The sequence below is a fragment of the Pararge aegeria genome, chromosome 22 (assembly GCF_905163445.1).
Source record: "Pararge aegeria chromosome 22, ilParAegt1.1, whole genome shotgun sequence".
Taxonomy (NCBI): Eukaryota; Metazoa; Arthropoda; class Insecta; order Lepidoptera; family Nymphalidae; genus Pararge; species Pararge aegeria.
Window position 1 is genome coordinate 7,279,976 of NC_053201.1, and position 26,361 is coordinate 7,306,336.

The 26,361-nt window shown below is 36.1% G+C and overlaps 2 protein-coding genes across 2 annotated transcripts; one reads left to right on the forward strand and one right to left on the reverse strand.

The window, feature by feature from the left end:
* The first annotated feature begins 1,327 nt into the window (after positions 1 to 1,327).
* Positions 1,328 to 5,931, forward strand: LOC120633624. Its single transcript, XM_039903882.1, has 4 exons — positions 1,328 to 1,749; positions 2,101 to 2,249; positions 3,138 to 3,249; positions 5,577 to 5,931. Exons 1-4 carry the CDS (start codon positions 1,481 to 1,483, stop codon positions 5,716 to 5,718), a joined length of 672 nt encoding a protein of 223 aa, XP_039759816.1. The 5' UTR covers positions 1,328 to 1,480; the 3' UTR covers positions 5,719 to 5,931.
* On the reverse strand, positions 5,576 to 26,361 carry LOC120633968. The gene is made up of 12 exons (XM_039904404.1): positions 26,068 to 26,361; positions 24,347 to 25,893; positions 23,799 to 23,936; positions 22,861 to 23,045; positions 21,564 to 21,850; positions 20,983 to 21,056; positions 19,527 to 19,622; positions 18,833 to 18,882; positions 16,873 to 16,960; positions 9,762 to 9,958; positions 8,321 to 8,448; positions 5,576 to 5,676 (listed from the first exon to the last, which is right to left on the reverse strand). Exons 1-11 carry the CDS (start codon positions 26,201 to 26,203, stop codon positions 8,325 to 8,327), a joined length of 2,922 nt encoding a protein of 973 aa, XP_039760338.1. The 5' UTR covers positions 26,204 to 26,361; the 3' UTR covers positions 5,576 to 5,676; positions 8,321 to 8,324.

Here is a 26,361-nt window from a genome sequence, read left to right on the forward strand (position 1 = left end):
ACGGTAGAAACATTTAAAAAATGTGTAAATATTTTGGAATATCGTCGGAGCAAGCCGGTTATCCGAAAGTCTCGAGGAACATATGATAACCTCGAATTGTCGATGAAATCATCATGAAATGATTTATATCACGCACAGTGCTATAAATTATTTACTGCACTTAAAATACTGCGAGACTTTTAGTATTTACAAGATCAAAGTGTAGTGGAACATGACAATACACCGGAAGTTTCGGGAAATAGCTCCGAAACACATGCTCCTGATTCTGGAGAGTGAACTAAAACTAATCTGCCTTTGAGCTTGAAAAACCACGTCGATCGCCACCAAGCTGGTCAAAATCGGTTGATTCGTTCGAGAGATATCGTGAACGAAAGAAACAGTGTTTTTTCGGGATTACTCCGAAATTTGCGGTTCGATCAATTAAAATTGCAAAATTACTTATGAGGATAATAAAACTGCGTCGAATTCCGCCAACCGCGTGAAAATGCTTGATCCATTCATAAGTTATTGCGGTTTGAAAATTCCAAAAATAGTGTTCTATGAAACTTCTATCAGACTTTCGAGCTGGGAGAGCTCAAATGCATAGAAATATTATTTCTTTGAACTCAGCGAGCTCAAAATATCACAAATTATATTTTGCGCTCAAAAATGTCATAAGTACAATATTAAGCGCCCAGGAATGGAATTAGCGGGAAGTTGCAGGGATGGCCTTTAAGGTGAACCGTTTTTCTAATTTTTTTTTGTCAGATTAGGCGAATCCCTCTAGATAATCCTCAGATTATGAGACAGTACGTTTAGAATATAAAGATGAACCATATATATCTTAATCTGACGCGCTTGAGTATTTCAAAATGGCGATTTTTTTTTGCACATTATGAAAATGGCCGCGAGTTTGCGTCCCATCGAAATCGTCAGATTAGTGAATGAGAGCTTTTTTTTGGTGCACTTAACACTCCCTTAGAAAATTAAATTTCGATTAAATATTTTTTTTTCATTTTAAACCCTTAAATACAACCACCCGCATCATGCAAACGATCAGATTAACATACGTACATAATTAAAAATACGCAGGGCATTGATGCTATCAATATCTGACGCGCTCGAGGATGTCCATGCAACAGTTTTTTTTTACATATTTAAAAATCTATAGCCGCTTCCTCCACCGATGTAAAGGTATATATCATATAAAAAAATTTTCTTCTTATCATCTAAGTCATGCATCCTAATAGGTCTCTACGACGCTCGAGTAAATCCCCATTTAGCATCGTGGGCTCCCCTACTAAACCGGTAATATGACATTATCTGAACTGCGAATGAACATTTTGACATTGACATTACAATTGCCTGACAATCTATACTTTTGCTGTTCTTGTTTTTCTTTAGTTTTTTAGAATAAAAATAATAGTAAGGTTGTAAAAAAAAATATGGACTAAAAAGATCAGAAATTAAATCATTTTCAGTCGCACACGCCACACAAAGTATGTTCAGAGACAAATTAATTCGAATCTTTAGGAATGCACAGCGTTTTAGCAGTGCAAAAGTCATTAAAATACGAAATATCGCACCGGTTACATTGGGCTTATTAACCACAGTTTCTTGCGAAGATAAAAAGAAAAAAGTAGATGTAACATGGAATCCAGACAGTTTAGAACATGAATTTCTGATCCGACAAGCTACAACCGTGACTGTGAACGCGGCGACGCAACTTCTTACAGTTACATTAGTCGCTGTTCAGGACACTAGTGAAAGGTAAACAATAACAATTATTTTTCCATTGTTCACTGAAGTAGAGTAGAGCACATTACCTCTATTCTCTATTATGTAGTTAATGGTTCCAACAGTAGATATAAGAAATTTGATGTTATGACTTTAGCAATTGCTTTAACTTTGCTATTGGATTTATTCTATATAGCCATATTTGACTGCTGTATATTGATTGATTGTTCCTTCTCTCCATAACATTTTGACCAACTAAAATAGCTAAATAGTAGTAAATTAAAAATTTTATTACATAAATTAAAAAAAATTGGTAAATATTTATTCACGATTTGTAAGTGACACTGCTTTAGTTACACTTAAGCTATTATATTTAATAAATAGGTTAAGAGAAGCCCTATCAAAAGAAATATGCCTGGTGAGACAAGCACTTGAATGGGGTGATGATGGCACTCCACCAGATCACTGGGACCAGTTGGTGGCAGTCAGAGGTTCTTTATGTGACCTTAAACACAATTTAAGAAATCTTTTCAGTAAGTTTTAATAAACCAAAAAAATAAATACTACCAGACTCAATCAATTTCTATATTAATATGATAGATGTAAAGGTTTGTTGATTGTTTGTAACCTAATGTTTCACAACTTTGGACACTATTTAGCTAGCAAGTGCACTAGGAACTTAATTCAACTCAGAAGTACATATTATAAGTTATATTTAATACTTCTAAATTAATATATTTAATAATTATTAGTCTATGACAGTGTTAGCCAACTTATAGGCCTCTCCTAATTGGGTTTGTCAATAATCACCACTCTAGGAAAAAGCTTAGTGATCACAGTAGATAGTAGTAGCACTGACCATTCTGGTGCCTGTTCTCTGTAATATTCTCTTAGACTATTCGTACTACCCCAGTGAGAGTAGGAGGGGTGGTGATAATTATCTGATCTGTGGTATTCTGATCTTCAAACTGCTTTAAAATATAGTGCACTTTGATAGGGACTGCAGACTCATACCAAAAGGCAGGCATCAGCAACTTGAAAGACTGCATCTACATTATATATTGATTTTTGTGTATTAACTATAAAATGGTTACTTGAGATTTACTAAAAATACTGGTATTACTATAATATTATATTTATTTATACTCTTTATTTACACACAAAAAATACAGAAAAATAAAAAAAATCAGACAGAAACAGTATACAAAAGGCGGCATTCTATTGTGATATTAGTAGATTTTGTTTAAAGATAAAACCCTGCCTAGTCTCTTCTGATTTATTCTACTGCAAAGCATGGCAGTCCAATTTGTAAATTTAAAAAAAAAGCTCTTTGCTCATTTGAAAGTTGTTTAAGAACTTAGTTGAAAATGGTATCAAAATCAATTTGTTGTATATTATTGGATTTCCAAATAAAATTACAGGTTACATGGATTATGCAGAAAAGTTAGCAACTACAGCTGCTGAAATATCATATTTGTCAGGAAACATAGCAGCCTCTGATGCTATATGTGAAAGAATTGACCATGCATGCAGGTAAACAAATAAAACAAAATATATTTTATATTAAGGGTTTTAATAAGTTGTGATATATATTTTTACATCTAGTTTTAAATCTTTTCTATAAATCCCTTAAAAATTAAGTATGCAAAATTAATATAACAAAAATCACTTTATAAACTTAAATATTATTTTTAGTAAATCTAGAATCAGAGTGAAAATAATTTAAAGTACATTGTTTTAATCAGTCAGTTAAGACAAATCGACTGCCAATTTCGTAAAGCTATGCTCATATTCTTATAAAAACACATTTATAGTAATAAAAAAAAAAAAACTTTTTGTATTATTTGTTCTTATCCTTTTAAAAATTTAATATTTGCTTATATTTTAAGGAAATAAGTTGAATGTTAAAAATTCAAACAATAGTACACTGGAAAGATTTTTTTTCTATATAAATGGTATTTTATCCTCAGAATCTATTTAACATGTTTGTAACATGTTTGTTATGAAACTTGATACTTTAAAACATACATACATGAGTGACATCATACAAAATTAATTAATTTCGTAATAAAAAAATTATATACTTAACAAACTTAGGCAATAGTTATTTCATTTGTTATTGAAGCTTTGAATATTTCTCTTCTTTTTTTCTATGGCCATACACAAATGAAAAAAAGAATTATATGCTGAATTATATGATAAAATAAAGCGAAAATTATTAAAATGTAATTGGTATTTGGAAGCATAAGGTTAGCGTATTGGTGAATGTATATAAATGAAAATGGACATAGTCAGGTACTTAATAATATTATATACGAGTAAATTCAATTATTACATTTATTATTTTTCCAATTTAAAACATTAGTTACAAACATACCAGAAACCCTCAAAAACATAATCACAACTAAAATAAAAAAAAATCATGATACAACATACAACCTTGAGTCAGTAACAAGAAGCAAATCTTTTTCATGCCTAAATAATAACTTTGTTTCTCTGCATCTAGACTTACAATTAAACAACAAAATTCACTTTACCTTTAACATGAAGTGATAAAATATAACAATAATTAATATAAAGAGATAATACATTTATTTATATGTTACATTTAAGAAGTATGTACATATTGATTGCATATTTAGACTTGAGTAATACAATTTTTCTTTTATTGTTTTCCATTAAATTACATTAAAACAACTTTTGTATTACGGAATTTGTAATAATTAAGTCTAACCAAAATTTGTGTTACTTTTTAATAGACATATCATTCACATTTATTTATTATGTACAGTTGGCGTGATAAGAGCTGATATAAACATCTTACAATATAATTATTCAAATTACTAACATACACAGGAATCGCTAACATTTACACTATTCCAATCTCACATGATGATATGTGATATACACATAGTTAATGTAATTTTCTCCTACGCAAACAACGTTTAGTACGTACAGCGGTTTAAGGCGACAGCGTTTTGAGTCTGCGATTAGAGGATTAACTTTAAATACAAGACGCTTTTGAGACTATCGCACGAAACGGGTTAAATAATCCGCGCGACCTGCTTTAGAACGCTACGTCACCAACGTACGTATTTATGCGTTGTAAAGTCGCGTCAACCTAGCCTAGTGCTAGCACAGACATTGATTATTAATCGCACGAATTTTAGCGACCTTTAAGAACGTATGTTACAGTTGAGAAGTAAGAATTTTATAGTCGCAAATGCACCGCACTTGCCATAAATTCATTTAACTCTTAACCTCTTATAACATATCGACGACTAGAAACTGCGATTTGCATTAAGTACTAGCGCTCACTGCGGTCTTTAGTCACGTGATATTATGTAAGTTTTGCGAATAAATAAAGGAAAATCGTGTCACATAACAAAAATTGCACTTACTACTGACGTATGTCGCCTCCTTTTTCCGCGGTCAGACGTACTTGGAATTGAAGGAATGAGTATGACAGTTTTTCAAAGACCCTGCATCATACCGGATGGCTTAATTGCTTGGCAGTGTAAATTTATTTTACACTAATACATTTTCTTTTAATAAGTCATTAAATATAATAATTCTGACTGACATTAAATATGATAATTCATTAAACAAATGAAAGAAAAAGTGGAAACAAAAAAATACATGGTAGATCACAGATTTTACTCTTCATCGTGACCATAAAGTACGTAGAATATTATAGTCTTTAGAAATTGATAGTAAAATAATAATTTATTCTTTTTTTAAATTTGAAATAAATTGTTTTTTTGAAAAACATCAGCTCTTATTGCGCGGCCTATATTCTAAACATCCACATAAATTTGTTGAGACCCAAAAACGGTTACAAGTAGAAATTGAGTTTTCAGGGCATGCAACACTCAGAAGCAATTAACAAACATATTGCAGCAAGAGAGCTTGGAGTTACAGCAACAGGCGATCATCAATGCGCCGCATCTTGAGGATAAACTGAAAGCAACAGATGATATTAAGAAGTCAGTTATAAAGTAGATGCAATAAATATTTTTTTTCTAGAATAAGCACCAGTTTTTCTATTGTCTAAATAGTTTTTATTTGAGTCCGACTTTTTGATAATGTTCTTTACAAAATCTGCCCATGCAAGGAAATAAAGCATATGAAAAATAGGTTCTTTAGGCCCTCTAGATAACGAATTTTGAAAATATTGCAAACATGACATTACTAATAAAGTATTTATAATGTTTTGTTCTGTTTTTGTTTAAATTTCCTCACGTTTACTCACTAGCCCGATCGAATAAGTGTTTTTTTAATTATAGCCCTCACTAGCTGTTGATCTCGTTTTTCGTCCGCATTTATTACTCAAAGGGTTTACCCCAGTTTACCCAGTTTAAACCCTTAAACTGGGTTTGAAACTTTGTATGAAAGTTTTGAATTTAGAGACACCAAAACTCACATTTAGATTAGTAATTGTGAATAAATGAGCTACTAAAAATTAATCGGCCTATTGGCGAATTGGGCAGCGATCCTGCTTTCTGAGTCGAAGGCCGTGGGTTCGATTCCCACAACTGTTTGTGTGATGAACATGAATGTTTTCCAGTGGCTGGGTATTTATCTATATATTATAAGTATATATGAAAATAAATAAAATAAAATTATTCATCAGTTTTCTTAGTACCCATAAGCTGCGCTTACTTTGGGAGTAAATGGCGATATAATATAAGAATAAATATACTACGACCATACACACATGTATTGTAGTATATTTATTATTAATAAGTCGGGGATGCACGTACAACAACCGAGAAGTTTTAAATGCTGATACCGGCCCAGTTGAAAAAGGAAAAGGGATGATTAAGTCATCCCTTTTCCTTTTTCTTTTTTGGTAAAATTAGAACAGCAGCATACGGGATAAACATTCTTTGCAACTTCCATTTAACTCAAATCAACTGCCAACTACCGTTTAAACTATTGAACCGATTTCTAAATTGAAATTTACGGTAGCTTTCTTTCCGGAGATGGGCATAGGTAACGCGGGAGATCATCTCAAGCTCCTGGGAAATCAGGAATTCTACACAGACAGAGTTTCGGGCATCTGCTTAAATGACCCTGAGGTGCATACTACCAATTTTGTTTTTATATTAGGAGGTTTTTAACAGTTTTTAAACTTCGCTTTTATAAATCAGATAGTAATATTATAGTATAGAAAGTTATAGAGAGTATACATTTTTTCTGACTGTGACCTGATAACGTATTCATAGAACAGATTTTAGGTTATTCCTTTTCATCATCAACCCAATGCCGGCCTACTACAGGGCACGGGTCTCCTTTCACAATAAGAGAAAGGGTTAAAGCCACACTCTCCACACACCTTTGAGAATATATAGATATATAGTTCTATAGAGAACACTCAGGCATGCAGGTTTCTTCACGATGCTTTCTTTCACCGTTGATGCAAGTGATATTTAAATTGCTTAAAACAAAGTTAAAATTTCATCGCGGACGAAGTCGCGGGCAACTGCGAGTATTATATGGATGGATGCCGTGGAGAAAATAAAATACAAATATTCGTCAATGGTCACCAACTTGGCCCGTTATTACTTTTTTTTTTTAAAGTAAGTTACTGCAGCGGATAGCATAAAGATGCATTGATAGATGAACGTGTAAACACATAGGTACGTATGACACGATGAGGTACGATGTATTTTTTCCAAACATGTCTTCATTTCCACTCATTTTGTCAGATACAATTACTTTTCAAAATTAATGACGAACAACTGTAAATTTTACCGCGATAAAGTATTTGTTTTATTGTTTTAATTAAAAACGTTATAATAAGAGACATACGAAATTAAAATAAAACCTTTCAAGTTACCTCCATGGTGGCAATGTTTTTGAGTAACAGATCATCCTATTTTAAAATTACACTGCAGATCTGAGTTTCATCAGCATCATTTCAACCAATGTACGTCCACTGCTGGACATAGGTCTTTTTTAGGGAGTTACATAATCCACGGTCCTAGGCCGCCGATGTCATCTGACCACCTCGTTGGGAGCCGACCTACGCTGCGTTTACCGGTGCCGGGTCGCCATTCCAGCACCTTAAGACCCCAACGTCCATCGGTTCTCCGACCTATGTGCCCTGCCCATTGCCACTTCAGCTTCGCGACTCGCTGAGCTATGTCGGTAACTCTAGTTCTCCTACGGATCTCCTCATTTCTGATTTGATCACGTAGAGATAGTACTAGCATAGCTCTCTCCATCGCCCGCTGAGTGACTCTGAGCCTTCTTATGAGGCCCCTAATAAATACCCGTAAGTATATACTATAATAGTTTACTATAATATAATTTCTTTGGCCGCAAAAACCATGCGACCAGTAGCGTGCACAGGGTTATTGACCATGGTATGCATAAAGAAGGAAGATGGCATAAAATGAAAAAATCCTTCGCGTTTATGAGTTGTATCCAAAATTAAGGGTAGGCAGTGCTTTCGTGCATATATGAAGTGCACGCCACTGCATGAGACATGGATTTTCATTCTACTCGCATGTATCCAGTACAGCCAGTATCCCGAAGGTTGTCAAAATAATGCTCGAATTTCCAAGCGTGTTTGAGAAAGACACTATCGAAACAATACCTGTTCAGAAGGTAGCGTCCTTGTTTAGATGCGTCTCGATGTCGACACGGCAGATGGGGCAGTGCTTGTTGGTACTGAGCCACTGGTCCACGCACTCCATGTGGAACAGGTGCATGCATGGTAAACGTCTGCAAATGAATATTAGCAGTAGTAGAAGTATCTAGCTTGTTGTGACAGAGCTCGTCCGGGGAAGTGCCGCAAATCAGCATTGTTGCAATGCTATGTGTGCAGGTTGAAGGGCGTGGTTGCCGGTGTAATTACGGTACTAAATACTTAAACGTCTAAGCCCCAGGTTGATGAACAAAGGGCGACGTGTTACGGAACGCTTTTCGTCTTTTTATGGTTTATCCAATAACCAACCGGTGGACTAGCTTCTTAGCCTGTCAATTATAACTGTAAAAAAAAAAGTTTACAACAAGCTTTTTTTTTTTGTGAACCGATGCAACTCGAGGGTTATCCTATTCTTATTTTTTTTTATTCCACTACAAGTTAGCCTTTGACTGTAATCTCCGATTAGGGGTATGACTACCATACTCCCTAACAGGTTAGCCCGCTACGATCTTAGACTGCATCATCACTTACCACCAAGTGACATTGCAGTCAAGGGCTAACTTAAAGTGTAATACATTAAAAAAATGCTTTTTGTTTTAAACTATATCGAGATGATAAACGTTCTAAATAGTATAACGTACTGTTTGCGGAAATTCCGATCGGATATTAGGGACTTGTATTGCAGGAATAGACCAACCAGTGGAAAAAATCGTCTGAAGTGATTGTATCTACAACACCAACGTGATTATAAAACAAAATTAAATAAGTATTTTATACTATCGGTTATTCTTAACACAGTTATCAAGGCCTCTTCCCTTCCCTATGAGAATATAATGGAGAATGAGTATCAGCGTCCTCTGTCCTAATATTGGCATCAACTGCCATCACCACCCCGTCTGTCCAGCGTGGTGATTGTGCAATCAATCCCGTTAGGAGAGGCATTTAGTCCAGCAGTGGACTGTAATAGGCTATTAATGGTGGCTTCGGCCGTGGCTAGTTACCACCCTACATACAAAGACGTGCCGCTAATCGATTTAGTGTTCCGGTGCGATGTCGCGTAAAAACCGATTAGGGGTATGACTACCATCAGTGACGTGCAGAGGGTTTTTGACCAGGGCACGCATAGAGAAGAAAAATGGCATAAAATTGAAAAATCCTTCCCCTTTACGAGTTATACAAAAAATATAGGGTAGGCAGTGCTTTTGTGCGTGTATGAAGTGCACGCCACTGACTACCATACTCAGTAACAGGTTAGCCCGATCACTTACCGCCATGTGAGATTGCAGTCAAGGACTAACTTGTAGTGGAATAATATATTATACAATAACACAAAAATAATGTCTTAATAAGGTTCGAAACTCTAGGGTGTTGCAATGGCAGTTATGCTTACCTGCAGTCGGACTCGACTTCGAATATTGAGAGGCAGATGGTGCATTTCTCGTCCTGGTGGTGCGGTGCGGGGCGTGCGTACGCGTGGCGGTATGTGTTGCGTTCTATGACAGCGCGCGACGCACCGCGTGCGCTTCGACGCTCTGCCTCGGCCACACGCACAAGTGCAGCCATCTGAGTGGCTAAAGCGCCCGAACCCTAGAGAAGCGAGACATAACGTAAAAACTTCGATGTCAAAGTCAAATATTTCTTTATTCAAATAGGCACACAGATGGCACTTTTGATGCGTACAATTAAAATACAAAAAATTTCAAATTCAAATTCATTTATTCATGTAGGCCTACTTTATAAGCACTTTTGAAACGTCAAGTATGTATGTTTTTAGTGACTCTACCACCGGTTCGGAAAGCAGATTCTACCGAGAAGAGCCGGCAAGAAACTCAGTAGTTGCTCTTTTCCAACATCAACATGTACAATCATTTTGCTATCTTGCGGGAGATGAGAGCGAGGCTGGCTGCTTTCAATCTACCTTGTCATTGAGGAATTCATCAAATGTATAGTAACCTCGCTGTACTAAATGCGTTTTTACACATTTTTAAAATGTATGCATTGGTAGGTCAAGAATTTCCCTAGGAATCATGTTGTAAAAGCGTATACTCAACCTCACAAAGGAGTTCTGCACCTTTCGCAAACGATATGCAGATATCACTAATTTATGTCCGTTTCTGGTAAGTCGATTGTTAATTTACATACATGTAAAATATGACATAGGAGTGAGTTGATGGCGATAACTAACTTCGTCAACTAAAAACTAAAGCTACGAGGGTTCCAAATGCGCCATAGCCGGTTGTTTTTTTAGTTATCACCATCTCACATTGTCCTTTAAAACTATTAAAGAAGTAAACTAATAAAGAAGTAAACTTCTTGGATCGTTGTTTTTTCACCGAAACTAATTCATCATAATCACCTCAATACCAGAATCTCCTCTCAAAATGAGAATGGTTTAGGACGTAAGTCAACCACGCTGGCCAATCGCGTATTGGTGGAATCAACACGCATTAAGTTACTTTTTTTATTGATACTTAAATTTAATCCACAGTCAGGGGATATTATCTAGGGGTTTAATTTTTATCTCTTGCCTATACCGTTTCCTATATTTTATCGTTTAACCATGAGATATTATATTCTCGCAAAATAAGAGGTGCGTGCATGGAATCTCGGTCCCCCGTAAGTGCGGCCGCTTGAAGCTAATTAACCTAAGCAAAGTTTTCAGTCTACAACATTAAGCTTATTTTGCTGTGATCTGCGACAACCAGACATAACTGTAGGATGTAAACTCGCCGGGAAAAAAATCTATTAATTTCGTTAACGTGGCTACGTTTACCGTTCACTTTAGCATCTGTTTATTTTAAAAATACTTGTGTTATAAAAATTTGTATACAATTTTCTTACCAAAGTTAAACTTTGATTCATTTTCTCGCTTTAAATATTTGCAACCTGTAAAGTATTTACAGCCACAATAATCGCACTCAAAGTCCGTGGAACTCATAAGTAAATTAAATATTTTATCATTTATTTCATTAACGCTAACTTTATATTTTTTTTAATTCAATAAAGGACATAAACTACAACTTGTAACTACTGTGTTCATGTTCGTAGTATAACATAAATCAATCGTAGCAAGGAACTAAATAATTACAGGAAAGACATCGCGTGGTAATCTCCGAAATGACTGAAAAATGATGAATAGCTTGCAAATGATAACGTATCAAGGGATTGTAAGGGTCGCAGATTAATAACTTAATACTATTTGTAAATAATCGTGGTAAGTAAGTCGTAAAAATATTTGATTACATTATGACGAGATTTTTTTTTTTATTTATGACCTGACTTTTAATTTTGTAGTTTCTTCAATTGTACGTAAATAATAAACGTACTAAGTGCAAAGTGTGAGATTTTCTAGCGACTTTTACTTGTGCGTTTGAGTGAAAGTTGACTTCAATACTGCGGAAGCAGGGCTTTCACTCACTGCACTCTTTAGTATAAAATAACATTATGCGTAAATAATATAGGCACTGTTAACTTTTCCTAAAATCCTGGAAAGCATGGTAATTTTCATTAATAAAAACGTTTGCTTTGCTGGTAAATACTTGGGAACGCTTTCTGATAAGGAAAACAATTCACCGGTTTAAAAGCGGATGCCTTGTGTGGACGTTGACTAGGTTGAATGACCGCTTGCATCGGATCTAGCACTTAGCAATGTAACGGTGTGTTTATATAAAGTAATTTAGCTTTGATTTCCTAGATAATTATTTCAGACTTAAACACTCTTTTCAAATAAATAATTTTGTTTGAACAAAATCGGATAACCTTTGATTTGATCTGAGTTTCAGATTGTATAAGACAATCATGGCATGTAGTGAAAGCCTTCAACCGTATTAATAGCAATGTCTGCACAATCTTACAAGTTGGGTGGATTACACATGCCACTGCTAAAATAATATATGACCTTTTGACTTCGAACTAGTTCTACCCTTAGCTTATGCTTTCCGGTTTAACGATACCTGATTATCTAGTTTCTAGTAATGATTAAAGGGTTCACTGATTGCGAGTGATGGAACTACTTTAATTGTAAGGGAACTTCGCAACTCCCTGTCGTCGTCTTAAACATAAGACCTATACCGACCAACGTGTAGCCGAATTTCGAAATAAATTTGAAGGATGCATAAGTATATTTTATAAGGGTGATAACCCTGTAAAGATATTAAATCAAAAGGAGTATATTTATTTTTCCATACAAACGAATTCAAAACAATTTAAGTGTTTACTTATGACAACCCTATTGAAGATAAAAGACCGCGCATAATACCTACGCTAGGCGACGCGTACCTAATAAAGTGACATATTTTGAATTTCGTATGTAATGTCAGGGCTGCATCTGATTTATTTCAGTAACTATAGCAGTGGTTTACTCAAAAACTCTAAAGTTTTCGGTCCCAAAAATAAGTCTCAGAGACAGTACACAATGTACCTCTAAAGCCTGTGAAGTATTATCTCGGTTTTCATTTACACGTTGTATAATGTTTCAGAAAATAAAACGGGAAATTTACAATTATAATTAATTAATTAGGTTGAGTTTTAACGAATCAATAATTCATGTCAAATTGTTTACTTTCCTTTTAAAAAGCAAGTTGAAAAGCATACATACGTTATGCATACAAAAAAAGAAAGCAGAAATTTCTTATGTTTCGGGAAGCAAAGAAGTCGGGCACCCTGTAGCCCTTATAAACTGAATCCACAGGTCTATAGCGTAAATCTGTTAAACGTAGATTAAAATTTAGCCTACCATATTATATTCTTATCATCGATTTATCGCCAAACAATTTATCAATCATTCATAATCCCCAGATTATAGATAGATCCCGAAGCCGCCGCTTGCTAGACCCAATTGTCAAAGTATATGCCGGTTTACATTTAATTGCAACAAAATATGTTCCACCGAGGCCATAAGCTAAAAACTTCGAAACCCAAAATAGAATACTAGGATTTCATTAAACCGTCAAGATTACTTCTACTTTAAAGAGATTTTAATTTTTTAACAATAGTACCTACTTATGTGAGGTGGCTAAGAATTAATAATGACATAAACATTTAATTCTTGCGAGGCAATTTGTATAATAAATAATGGTTTTATAAAAATGAAATTGATTAAAAATCATTTAAATCAATGATAACTTTCTTTTATGTATATTTATTATTTGTCCACCAATCTTGCAGCAATAAGGCATGTCAACATTGTTTACTGTATACTCCTCAATGTTTCTTTTCCTGTATATTATACGTGCAATAAAGTGTTTCTTCTACTTCTTCTCTTTTGTAAGGAATACAAAAGAAATAAAAACATAATCCACAACATTTAACGTCACTCTGCCTATGTGAGTCCCCCCTCCCTCTTCCCGCGGGTTTCGTACGAGGCGGCTTAGGGAATATAACAGAGACTCGCTGGGAGAGGCGTTTAGTCCAGCAGTGGACTGTGATTAGCTGTTCATGATCTCAAGCTAGTGATAATCCCTAAAATTTGACGGCCGAGTGGCGCAGTGGGCAGCAACCCTGCTTTCTGAGTCTAAGGTCGGTTCGATTCCCACACACAACTGGAAAATGTTTGTGTGATGAACATTAATGTTTGTCAGTGTCTGGGTGTTTATCTGTATATTATAAGTATGTGTATTATATTCATAAAAAAATATTCATCAGCTATCTTAGTACCCACAACACAAGTTACGCTTACTTTGGGGCTAGATGGCGGTGTGTGTATTGTCGAAGTATATTTATTATTTATAATCCGAAATCGCTTTAGGTTCATGTTCTCCGACATGGGGTTGACATCATTCATTACATTCTTTTGTGTATTGTTATTATTTGTCCACCAATCCGCACTGGGCCAGCGTTGTGAATTACGGCCTTAACCCCTTCTCATTGTGGGAGGAGGCCCGCGCTCTGTAGTGGGCCGATGATGATAATTTATGAATAAATGAATACACTTTTATTGTACACCATATAAACATATAGTAAAATTATAAATAAAAATTTAACAAAAAGTATACAATTTGGCGGCCTTATCGCTGCATAGCGATCTCTTCCAGGCAACCAAAGGCGTTAAACACAGCTCAAGAAGAGAGGTAGGTGGTGCATTTAAATAAACATGCATGTATACCTACCATATATAATTTATATTTAGTTTTGACCAGTTTACGTGGAAGACCATCTCGGTTAGACAGAGCAAAACTGGCATGCCAAAATGCTGCACTGTATACATTCATATGAGGCGTAGGTGTTGTTTTCATGTAAATATAATTATATCGGCTACCAAGTCCTGCACGGCTAGCATGGGCAGGAGACAACTGTATCCCCGGGGAAAGGATACAAATTTATCTCCTCCCACAGCTTTATCAACTTTCAGAGCGCTGGCGAACAAGTGGAAAAAATATCCAAATAATATTTGTGTGATAAATAATAAACGGTAGTAAACTTCTCCTATTCCATGTTCCCGTGTTTTAGCATATGGACAGGTTAATATGAGTTCAGGGGGGGATATAATTTTTGTCTTCTGCATGTGATGCCCTGCTGGGCGTGATTGCCGGTGGTAGCATCATTGCTGTACTCCGGTTTGAAAACCTGAACGCAGCCATGCTGATCGGCGGCCGAAATAAGCGTGGCAGTAGTACTTCCCCGGACGAGCTCTGTCACAAAAAGCTCTGCTACTACTACTGCTTTTTCTATTTTTTTTTCTTATAATTTTTATTAGTGTTTTTACCTACACTTGGAGAAATTATCAATTTTATAAATTAAACACTACTAAAAATTATAAAAAAACAATGTGTCATCTCTTGTTTCAAACGTGTCTCATTGTAATATGGACCTTTAGAAAAAAAGTATATCGAAACTGCAAAGTTTCCTACTAGATGATGCTACAGTCGCTATAAGACTTATTTGAAAGACATATACTATTTCGGCAACGACGGTAGGAGAGCCGTAGCTTAATTGGAGAAAGCGCTCAGGCCGCGATTGCCAGAGAGTCGCAGGTTCAAATCCTGTGGATTCCGAAAATTTTTAAATGCATTTTAAATTTATAATATACTAATGCTTTATTGGAACAAAACCCTAAAAAAATCATAAAATCAATGGGTACTTATAAAACCCACGAACAGAGCTTCAGAAGAGTTTTTGCATAACTCATAACTGATTCGATTAGCATACTGGTTTTCTAGTACGATATATTCAATTTGGTCAAAAGCAGGATTAGTCAAGGGCATTCACTAGTTATTATCTACTAAAAAGCAAACACGCTAATTCCCTATAGATAAAATCATTTATAATTCACTAATAAGGGTCAGATAAGACGGATTATTAAATCAAATCGCATGTTCCGCCAACTTTTTACTTTTAACTGATGGTCGTACCAAGAATCTTTATACTTAATGTGTTAACATTGGATAAGACTCGGTGACCACGTAATCATATCACCTGAAGTACTAAAGAAATTAAAATAATGCGATTCAGTCCTTAAAACTTACTAGCCTGTAACTACAAGTGTTACGAGGCGCGTAGAATTGTTGTTTTATCCGGATAAAACTGTTATGATAGTGGAGTTTCGGAGTTTTCGGCAAATTATGTTATAAATTCCACCAAACATATTTATCTCACACATCTCCCAGATCCCAGCAAATTGAGCTTAATGTTGCGTAAAATTGTAGACTGAAAATATTGCTCCTAAATATAAGAGTCGTCTGAAGGATGATCTCTTTGTGTGATGACATTCGAAGTTGTTGCTTTATTATTGTTTGTAAATTATGTTTTAAAATCTACTTTTATATATTATGTATATTTTATATTTATATATTACGTATATATATTTCAATTATCTATGTATTTGTATTTATACATTTTGGTATTTATGTATACCTATATTAAAACACTCTATCCCGTTCTATTGCTGTAAGTCCTTTCTGTAAAGGTTGCCTGTGATTGCTTGCAGCAATAAGGCCACCTTTGCATGTCTACATTATTTACTGTATGCTCCTTAATGTTTTTGTTCGGGTATGTTATACGTGCAATAAAGTGATTCTTCTTCTTCTCTCGTGTAAACAATACAAAATAAATAAAATCATAATCCAAACAATTTAACGTCACACTGCCTTTGTGAGTCCTCCCATCCCTCTATATAACAGAGACTCGTTGGGAGAGGCGTTTAGGCTGGACTAAACTAGTGGACTGTGATAAGCTGTTCATGATCTAAAGCTAGTTATAATCCGAAACCGCTTGCTTTCCGTGTTCTCCGACATGAGGCATGTCATGAGAACTGTTTGGCCCAACTTGGGATTCGAACCCAATTCATGATTTAAAGCTAGTGATAATCCGAAACCGCTTGCTTTCCGTGTTCTCCGACATGAGGCATGTCATGAGAACTGTTTGGCCCAACTTGGGATTCGAACCCAAGACTTCGTAATCCGTAGTTAAACATGCTAATCACTAGACCAAAGAACTAGTTACATAAAAATACTGTTTTAATGTGTATCGTTTGTGAAAACGGATCTAAATTTGAAATGTCTCACCATGACCGACGGCTGTATAGAGATGTGCAGATGCGGCGGTTGCATTTGTAGATAATGGTGCATATGATGGTGGATGTGTTGTCCGTCGCTGCGAACAAAACCGTTTGTTATTCAAAGTCAAATATTCACATATTCAAATAGGGCCATAAATGGCACATCAGTGCCATTTATGGCCCTATTTGAATATCAATGTACACTACATTTTTTCTAACTTGTTTAACAAATTCAAAAATGTTTCATTCATGTAGACCTTATTACAGGCATTTATGAAGCGTTCATACATTCAACATGTTACACTAATGTCAGTGATAGTGATAACTGCATTCGTTGCTTGTTCCAAACGCGCCCTGATCTAAGAAAAGCCCACAACAAATTAAGCTAGGTGTTTTTTTGTTATCACCATCTCACAATCTAGTTCATGTTGAGCTATGAAGTTAGAGCAATTCATACCCTAGCTTTATATCATACATGTAATCCTTAATATTATAATAGGATTTTTCTATAAGCTTACGTCATATAAACTTTGAACTTATTTAGAGATATGTCTTATATTGTAAACAGCGACTGTCTTTTATTACTTTATAGTTTAAAGTATGTTTTATAAATATACAAAAAAAACAAGTGAACCCGGGACCTCCGCATATAACACCACAGCGCTTATCGCTGCGCCAGGCAGATCGTTAACATGGTAATAAAACGATGGCGATAACTACATTATATACAATGTGTAACGGAATACCGAAAAACTGCAGAAGGGTGCATAAGTATATTTCATAAGGATATCCCTGTAAAGAAAATTAAACCTAAATATGCATTTATGAAAACACGACATTCGAATTGTTTATTTATGACAACCCTGTTGAAAATAAAAGACCGTGCACCGACACGTGCATAGTACATGCGCTACGCGACGCGTACCTGATAAAATTACAGGAGTCACTTGATTTTACTTTTGCATGTGATGTTAGGGCTGTATCTGATTTCATTCAGTAAAAACTATGGCAATGGTTTATTCAAAAACTATTAGCGATTTGGTTTAACAGATAAGTATCAGAGACAGGAAATAATATACCTCTAAAGTTTCTGAAGTATTATTTCGGTTTTCATTTACACGTTGTATACGTAAACATAAAACTAAAGCTACGAGGGTTCCAAGCGCGCCCAGGTCTAAGAAGAAGCCCACAGCAAACTTAGCCGAGAGTTCTTTTTGATATCACCATTCTGCATTGTAATTTAAAAACCTGGTTAGAGCCTCATACCAAACTTTTTTATATATTGGACAGAAGCAGGCGTTACTTTGTCGAGTCAAATCTCATCTAATCTTACGTTGGAGAGAGGGGGGATCTCAGCAAACATCACGCATTTTTTTCTGATTTCCGATAGAAAAAAAAAACATTATACTTTTTTGGTACATTTAATCCAGATTGTACATGCTTAAGATTTAATTTTACTAGTCTTAACTAGTCGTGAATAAAAGCACGAAGAATTTTTTTTTTCTTTTTACAATAACAATACAACGCGTTTGCGTAAGAAACCCACATTTTGAAAAACCATACGTGATCTGGGGGATGGGGGAGGGGGTTTAATGAAATCGCACGACATCTCACCAGGGAGGGAAGGAGGGACAGAAATTCTAACTCATCAGCTACTATAAGATACAGCGGTGATAGCGCAGTGGCTAGGACTTCGACTAACTTTTCTAAGTCATATATATGTGTTTTAAGCAATTAAAATAATCACTTGCTTGAACGGATAACATCGTGAGGAAACCTAACAACTAATGCCTAACAGTTCTCCATAATGTTCTCAAAGGTGGTTGGATTCCACCAATCCGCACTGGGCCAGCCTGGTGGACTACAGCCTTAACCCCTTCTCATTGTGGAAGGAGACAGTAGTTGGCCGGTAATGGGTTGATGTGATGATGACGATAATGATACTATACAGAATGAATCCAACTTACAGAGTCAAAGGTGGTGGCAAAAGATCCCGATCTATGTGGTCATCAGGGAACTGAAACAAAGAAATCCAATTATTTTTAAGAACAAATAATATTACAAGTATGGACATATGAATGATGGAAAAGAGCAACTACTGAGTTTCTTGACGGCTTGAATTATTTGCTATACTTAAAGTGCTAAAAGTTTTTAGAGTTTTTTGAAAATTAAGCTTAATTTGCTATACTCCGCGAAAAGCAGGAGTATGGTGAAATTTATAATTTCTTCAATCCTTATACTCCACACCAAACAGATCTTCGGCAATGTAGGGTACATTGCCGAAGGCTACGCACGTTTCGCTCCGAAACCGGAGCATCCTCAGGAGATGTTGACTTAACAATGAATAATTGTTAAGTCAACATCTCCTCCATTCAGGTTTGTGTGGGTCTTTAGGTAGGTAGAAACCGATTAGGCTATGACTACCGTACTCCTTAACAGGTTAGCCTGCTACAATCTTAGACTGCATCATCACTTACCACCAGGTGTGATTGCAGTCAAGGGCTAACTTGTAGTGGAATAAAGAAAAAGAAGCATTATGCTTTACATTGGCCTTCAACTGAACTGACAACCGCGTAGTCCGCTGAGCTTTTCAGTGATGGTGATGAGTGATGATGAATGATGATTTAACTAGTAAAGTTAAAAAAAAAAAAAAAAACTTACAGAAAGCATCACCGGTGCTGGCCGAGTGGGTACGTGCGGCGGAAAGTGCGTTAGGGCCGGGGTGATATCGCCCATCATATTTCGACGCTGCACTTCCTGAAAGAAAATAAATTTATTTACTTTCTAAAAAAAAAATGTACATCTTCTTCTTCTTCTCTCTGGGCAGTTTCCGCACGTAAGCGCTTTACTTGTTGTACGTAAAAAATGTACATATAAATGCCCTCCCATCTTCAGTCTTCCCCGATACCTATAATCTGGGTACCTTCAAATCAAGAGTGAATAGGCAATCGTCTAGGCAAGCGCGCCCCATCTTAGGTTGCATAATCACTTACCATCAAGTGTGATTGCAGTCAAGCACTTGTGAATGAATGAATACACTTTTATTGTACACCAAAGAAAAAAAGTAGTTACAGAGATATAAATACATATAAAGAGAGTAAAATTTGGTGGCCTTATCGCTACATAGCGATTTCTTCCAGGCAACCAATGGCGTAAATGGAAAAAACATAGAAAAGAGGTAGGTGGTGCAATAAATAAGATTTAAAATTATACAAATATATAAATAAAATAAATTTTTATAAATATAAATACAATACTCTTTATAACGTTATCCTTTATAACGATAAACTCCCTATAACGTTGGAGTGAGCCCAAGTTGGTTGGTTTGCGTTAAAACTCACATATTGAAACACTCTTTATAGCGATACGCCATTCTCTATTACGAAGAAATGTGTTCATATTTGTAGACAGTAAATATTTATTATCGGTATTATTGTTTGTGTTATGTTATCAGGTAACAAAAGACTTTGAAGCTCCGAAACATCCGAGGTCGGTCTAGCTTTTGTTATCCTTAATTGCCTTGTACACGTGCAGTATGACGCATTGTTTTCTCGGAAGTGATGGTCTTCGACCAAGCATACTGGGTACCTATCGTATTATCAGTCGTAAACCTACTTTTTTAGATGCCGCTAAGTTGGTAGAAAATTTTTTGTTGTTTTATCAAGACGATTCCACCACATATCTAGATATGAATAGGATACATAAAATAATACAAAACAAGTACTGGCATAGCAAAAAACGTCAGACTAAATTATCAGACTATATGTGTAAACAATAATTTATATGTATAAGCATTTATTATCTAAGACATACATACAATTAAAAATTCTTGTATTAAAAATTCTTATTAATTTGGTTTTTTTTTGTTCACTCCATATAACGATAACTCTCTATAACGACAAAAAATGCTCAGTCCCTCGAGTTTCGTTATAAAGAGTTTACACTGTATAATATAAACATATAAATACATATAAAATATAAACAGACATGAAATTACCCATAATTAATGTAAACTACTAACAATCATATACAACATATGTAAATATATAACATAAATACCTATATAAGTATATAACACACTTGTGTATATATTTAAAAAAAAAAATTATGTACTCACAAGCATGTGTTGTTGTCGTTGCCAGAGTCGCTCATGCACCAGGTACGGCGGGGCGCGGCTCAGTGGCTCCCCCACTGTAATACAACAGTACGTTATTGTTGAAGTCGAAAGTAGAGTACTGAACGTGTAGAATATGAAGTCTGAGATACAATAATGCCGAGTCGGTTGGTTTTTATAGTACACTAGTTGTACCCTGCCACGCTTCGCTGTGGCACGAAGAATACATTACATACGAGTATGTCAGCGAGTGTTTTTCTCGCTTTCGGCAGATGGCGCGGTCACTGGTACATCGATCGTAAAAAAAAACTGTAATTTCGCGTTCGCGGATATGCGACTGATGCAAAAAATAGATAAAAACAATCTTTGATTTTAGCATGATATATAATAATATTATATCATGCTAAAATTTCAGCTCGGTGCAGTACTTTATGAGTTCTTGAAGCGTACACATACCAACATAACATTTATATATATATATAGATAGATATAGATTTAAAAACACTTTTCCATATTAATTTATTTACAATCACTTTTCCAGTTGTCTATGGGGATCCGGCCGTCAACCGGTTGTGTATACTCACGGTGCGCGGCGGGCGGGTTGTGTGCGGAGTGTGCGGAGTGCGCGGCGGGCGCGGGGGGAGCCCCGGGCGGCAGGGCGGCGCGCGCGTGCGGCGGCAGCGCGTGGTAGCGCAGCGAGGGCGAGTACTCGCGGTGCGCGGCGGGCGGCGGGTTGTGCGTTGTGTGCGGCGCGTGCGCGTACGGGGCGCGCGGCGGAAGTGCGCCGTGGCTGTGCGCGTGCAGGTGGCTGTGGCCGTGCGAGCCGTGCGACGGGCAGCAGCAGCCGCGGCACGTCACCATACAACGCACCCTACGCGACGCAAACACACTTTATTGTACACCTAACATAGATAACATATATATATAGACTAGCTGTTGCCCGCGACTTCGTCTGCGTTCGATTATTGATTTTTTTGATGTGGCATCCAATTTAGTTGTAGTTCTAAAAAAAATAAAGTATTCAGTATCGCTAAGCCTTAAATGAGGTGTTTGCTGGTGCCCGCTGAGGAGTTCTGTTCTCTATCTCCAACCACAGTTTGGGCAAAATTAAACATATTATAACCTCTATAGTACAAAAATAATTATTTAAATCGGTTATAATTTGTCGGAGTTATGGTGTAAAATCGTCAAACACTTTTATCCCCTCTCCCAAAAGAACCTAGCTTAATCTCGCATAAAAAGTATCCTATATTACTTCTAACATTTCCAAGAATATGTGTACAAAGTTTCATGAATATCGGTTAAATAGTTTTTGCGTGCAATATTTTAAAAGTATGTCATAACATTAACACATATAAATATATATAATTTATAATGAAATTATAAACGAAAAGACAATAAATATAATACACAGGTACAATGGGCTCGCTAAAACGCGATCTGTGCCAGGCAAACGAACAAACGAAAGTGAAAAAAAACTTCTAGACTATAAGGTTAGGTTGTACACAAGAAGTAGTATAATGAATACACAAATAACAAATGTAACCAAATTAAAAAAAATACCAATCGTTATATCATGCAAAGTATAAGCCTACAACACAAAGGAAAATGGCTCAAGAAAAAAACGGTTCACCCTACGGACGTGAGATTGACATCAAAGGCTAACTTGTAGTGTAAAATATAAGAACAACGTGTAATTGATAACCGAAATAATACTTCACAGTATTATACACGTTAGATGTACATTATGTACTGTCTTGAAGGGTTAACTTAAAGTAAAAATTTATGCAACAATAGCGCAACCTAGCTTTGTTTTTCTCAATGTCTAGATAAAATTTACTTTGTGTTAAAATAAAGTATTGAAACAGACAAACAACTTGCCTTGTCCGATGCAATAAATGGGGATGCGATGGTACTGGAGGTGTGTGATAGACAGGTGGTTCCCGATGCGGTACTGACTCGAAAAGGGGCCTTGGGGACCGTACAGCCCCTATGTGAGCCTGAGGGACATCTTCAGGAGACTGACCAGTGCGACCTGGGGAGCTAGTTAAGTCTATTACTTCCCTCTGAAAAAATAAACAAAATCATGTTTCAAATATGTTGTTTCATCTGTTTACATATTGCACTATATATGCCATGACTTCTAGACTAGCTTTTTAAAATCAATCGTTTAAAGGGAGGTGTTTTTTAGGTATTTTAAATATTTAGCTAGTATAACAAAAAAAAAAAACAAAATTCAAGTAGGCCTAGTTTATAAATACTTATGAAAACATCAAGTCATTCTGTTTGTTCACCTATCCGCCAATTTAGAAAAAGACCGAGAAGAAGCCGGCAAGGAACTCAGCAGCAGACGATTTTGCAATCCTTGCAACTTGTTTAATGTCCTTCAGCTGGGGGTATACCAACTCACCGTGTAAAACCTTGCAAACCCAGCATCCAAGATTTCTCTCTGTGCTATGTAACCTCACCATTTTACCTTTACAACTCATTGACTATATATACTATAACATTATGAACATTTATTTAAAATACTCACTCATAAAATACTCAAAGAATCTGCACCGTTACGTGGTTGAAATACCATCAACACGTACGAAGCGTTTTGCTTCTTCCTTTCTGATCCGCACTGCAAAGGCCTGGAATGCCCTCCCATCTTCCGTCTTCCCCGATACCTATAATCTGGGTACCTTCAAATCAAGAGTGAATAGGCATCTTCTAGGCAAGCGCGCTCATCTTAGGCTGCATCATAACTTACCATCAGGTGTGATTGCAGTCAAGTACTTGTCTATATATTTAAAAAAATATATATATAAACTCACAGTATTTGGTTCATCTCCCAAGACTTGCACATCATCATCAGAACTTGAGTCTGAAACCCAGTCAAGTTGCAAATCTGGTGCGGATAAGACATGGCCACCACTGCTTGTTGATGATTCTGCTCTGCTTGGCTTAGTTTCCTGGGAAAAATAACAATTTTCAAAACATTTGTTTGCCACAGATTTTATGCATATGTGTGTAAGTTCCCTAATCATATCAAGATCTGCACTATTTACCTACGATTACAAATCGTATCAGATGTTGATCAATAGCATAAAGTACTAATAAAAAATATATTAAAAGATGTTATAAAATAAATAACAATTTGATAATAAATAATTTTATTTCATTAGTACTTCTTGTCATTGATTGACCACTGATGATCAATTGCAGTACCTGACTTGGGCCCCAGATAACACAAGTGTGTGATGTATCTATAGTTTAGGTATTCCTAGTTCAGTAATGTCCTCAACAACATTGACTAACTATGCAACTATTTTACAGCTTTTACTAATAAGGGGTATTATGTGCAACATTCACCAATGATTACCTGGTTATTATTGTTTTGTATTGTTGAAAGACTTGTTTCAGGTTGCATGGTATGTCTTGCTGAACTAGTTCCTGGTTGAGGAGAAGCTTTGATCCGTCTGTCTCCTCCACCATCACAACATCGCCGACTATCTGACTCTTCCACTTTAACAGTCACTGTACTATTGTAAGCATTGTTTGTTCTATTGCATGGCTGTGGTGTTGGTGTGGTTGGCTCTGATTTTACGGGAACCTGTCCATTTGGCTCTACCTTAATAGTTGCGGCAATGCTTGAAGAATGCTGTATATTTTCTGACGGCCTGGGAGGATTTACTTCAACTTTTATAACTGGCTGAGTTCCGGGCTCTATTTTGATATTTGAAGTACTAGGGTGTGACGAACCAGATGCTCCATTACTATTATGAGCGCATGGAATCCTATGGTGATGATGATGATGGTGGGCTCCGTTATGGTAATTAAAGTAATTTGGATTTGATCTATGCTCTGATGAAGGGTTATGGAAAAAGCATGTGTTTTTGTTTTTTTTACACCCACAGCCTGGACGAGGCAGGTAGTTCACAGATTGACTTTGTTCTTTAATTTGAGGGGCATTACGGATTTGGTAATGTTGTCTATGTGCGGTAACAGGCTCATCGGGCTGTGGTTCAACTGCCACTGGTTGTGTGGTTTGTGTGGACACTTCTAACTGGTCTTGTGGTTCTGCCTTAACACCAACTCTTCCGCATATAGCAGGAGCATCAATTAATCCACATAACCGACGACTATTGCCTGCTCTTGTGGCTTCATCTCTGGCCATCTCAGGTCTACCTACACCACTATCACAAGGTTTTTTGCTTGGTGTTGATGGGCTATCTTCCTCATCAGAACTCAGTTCTATTAAATTTGGACTTGCTTGAGTCTCTTTTGATTGTTTTCTTCTCGGAGATATATTTAGTTTGCGACTTGGTCTTTCTAAACTTTGTGCCCGGCTTTCAGTTGGGTTTCCATCAGCAGGAAAATTACTAAAAGAATGACCAGCACTTGGTTGTAGAGCTGTATAACCTGAATTTGAATAATTTGTCTCTTGGATTTGGGGTCGAGCTGAAAGTGCGTAATTGATTGGCTGTTGTGATAAATAATTTCTTTCTTCACTAAGCACAATCATGTTCATATGACCATATGGGCCCACTATGTATTCTCTTGGATTAGTTCCATTGCGGTAACTGAAGGTGCTAAGTTGATAAGCTGGTTTGGGTTGATAACGTATATTGACATCATTAAAAGTTCCACTAGCGTTTGTGCCGTCTGGATTACTTCTGCCAATAGAGTATTCAATGGAACTTGAACTATCGGGCAATGGCTGGTATTCCTCCGGGACTGGTGTGTGTGCTGACAGAGGCGTCACATTAACTTCAAATGGTTGTGTGGGTGTTGTAGAATTTATGTAATTGGATGAAATAGCATTCTTTGGCGTTTGGACGTTTCTTGCCGTAGATTCATCAGCAGGTGCGGGCAATACTTCTACATCATCATCACTTTCAGCAAACAATGGATCACATTCCATCTCTTCTACAATAAAAAATAATAATTAAAAACATTTGTTACTTCATAGCAGAGGGTAATGGGCTTTCATGTTATAGAGCTTAATTATGGAGTGGCAGTTTTCTCCCATCATCATTTATAAGTTCATCACATTATTTGCCTTAATAAATGCCTAAACATATTAAAACGGATAAAACTTACCATTCCTTGGTGGATTATCAGAGGACGTAGAATTATTATATATGGAACCAAGTATAGCAGCTATTGAGGAAGGTCCTGGCATATCCCATGCAGATAATGGTTGCTCGCCGTCATACCCCTCTTCAGTCATTTCCATGTTTTTATTTTTTTATCATTATGTTCAAGATAATCCTTATTTACGTCAAGAATTAAACTTTGCTGAACTTGTCAACAAAATACATTAGCTATACCAGTAACGAAATATAAGTTAAAAGGAACATATTAGTTTAAAATAGAAATATTACGATATTTTTT

Excerpts from the sequence above, each read along its gene's own strand:
- LOC120633624 (XM_039903882.1), top strand. The coding sequence starts at position 1,481 with ATGTTCAGAGACAAATTAATTCGAATCTTTAGGAATGCACAGCGTTTT. Across the intron at positions 1,750-2,100 it reads GTTCAGGACACTAGTGAAAG|GTTAAGAGAAGCCCTATCAA; the intron begins GTAAACAATAAC and ends TTTAATAAATAG. Across the intron at positions 3,250-5,576 it reads AGAATTGACCATGCATGCAG|GGCATGCAACACTCAGAAGC; the intron begins GTAAACAAATAA and ends TTGAGTTTTCAG.
- LOC120633968 (XM_039904404.1), bottom strand. The coding sequence starts at position 26,203 with ATGGAAATGACTGAAGAGGGGTATGACGGCGAGCAACCATTATCTGCA. Across the intron at positions 21,851-22,860 it reads CATTTATTGCATCGGACAAG|GGTGCGTTGTATGGTGACGT; the intron begins GCAAGTTGTTTG and ends TGCGTCGCGTAG. Across the intron at positions 21,057-21,563 it reads CAACCCGCCCGCCGCGCACC|TGGGGGAGCCACTGAGCCGC; the intron begins GTGAGTATACAC and ends GTTGTATTACAG.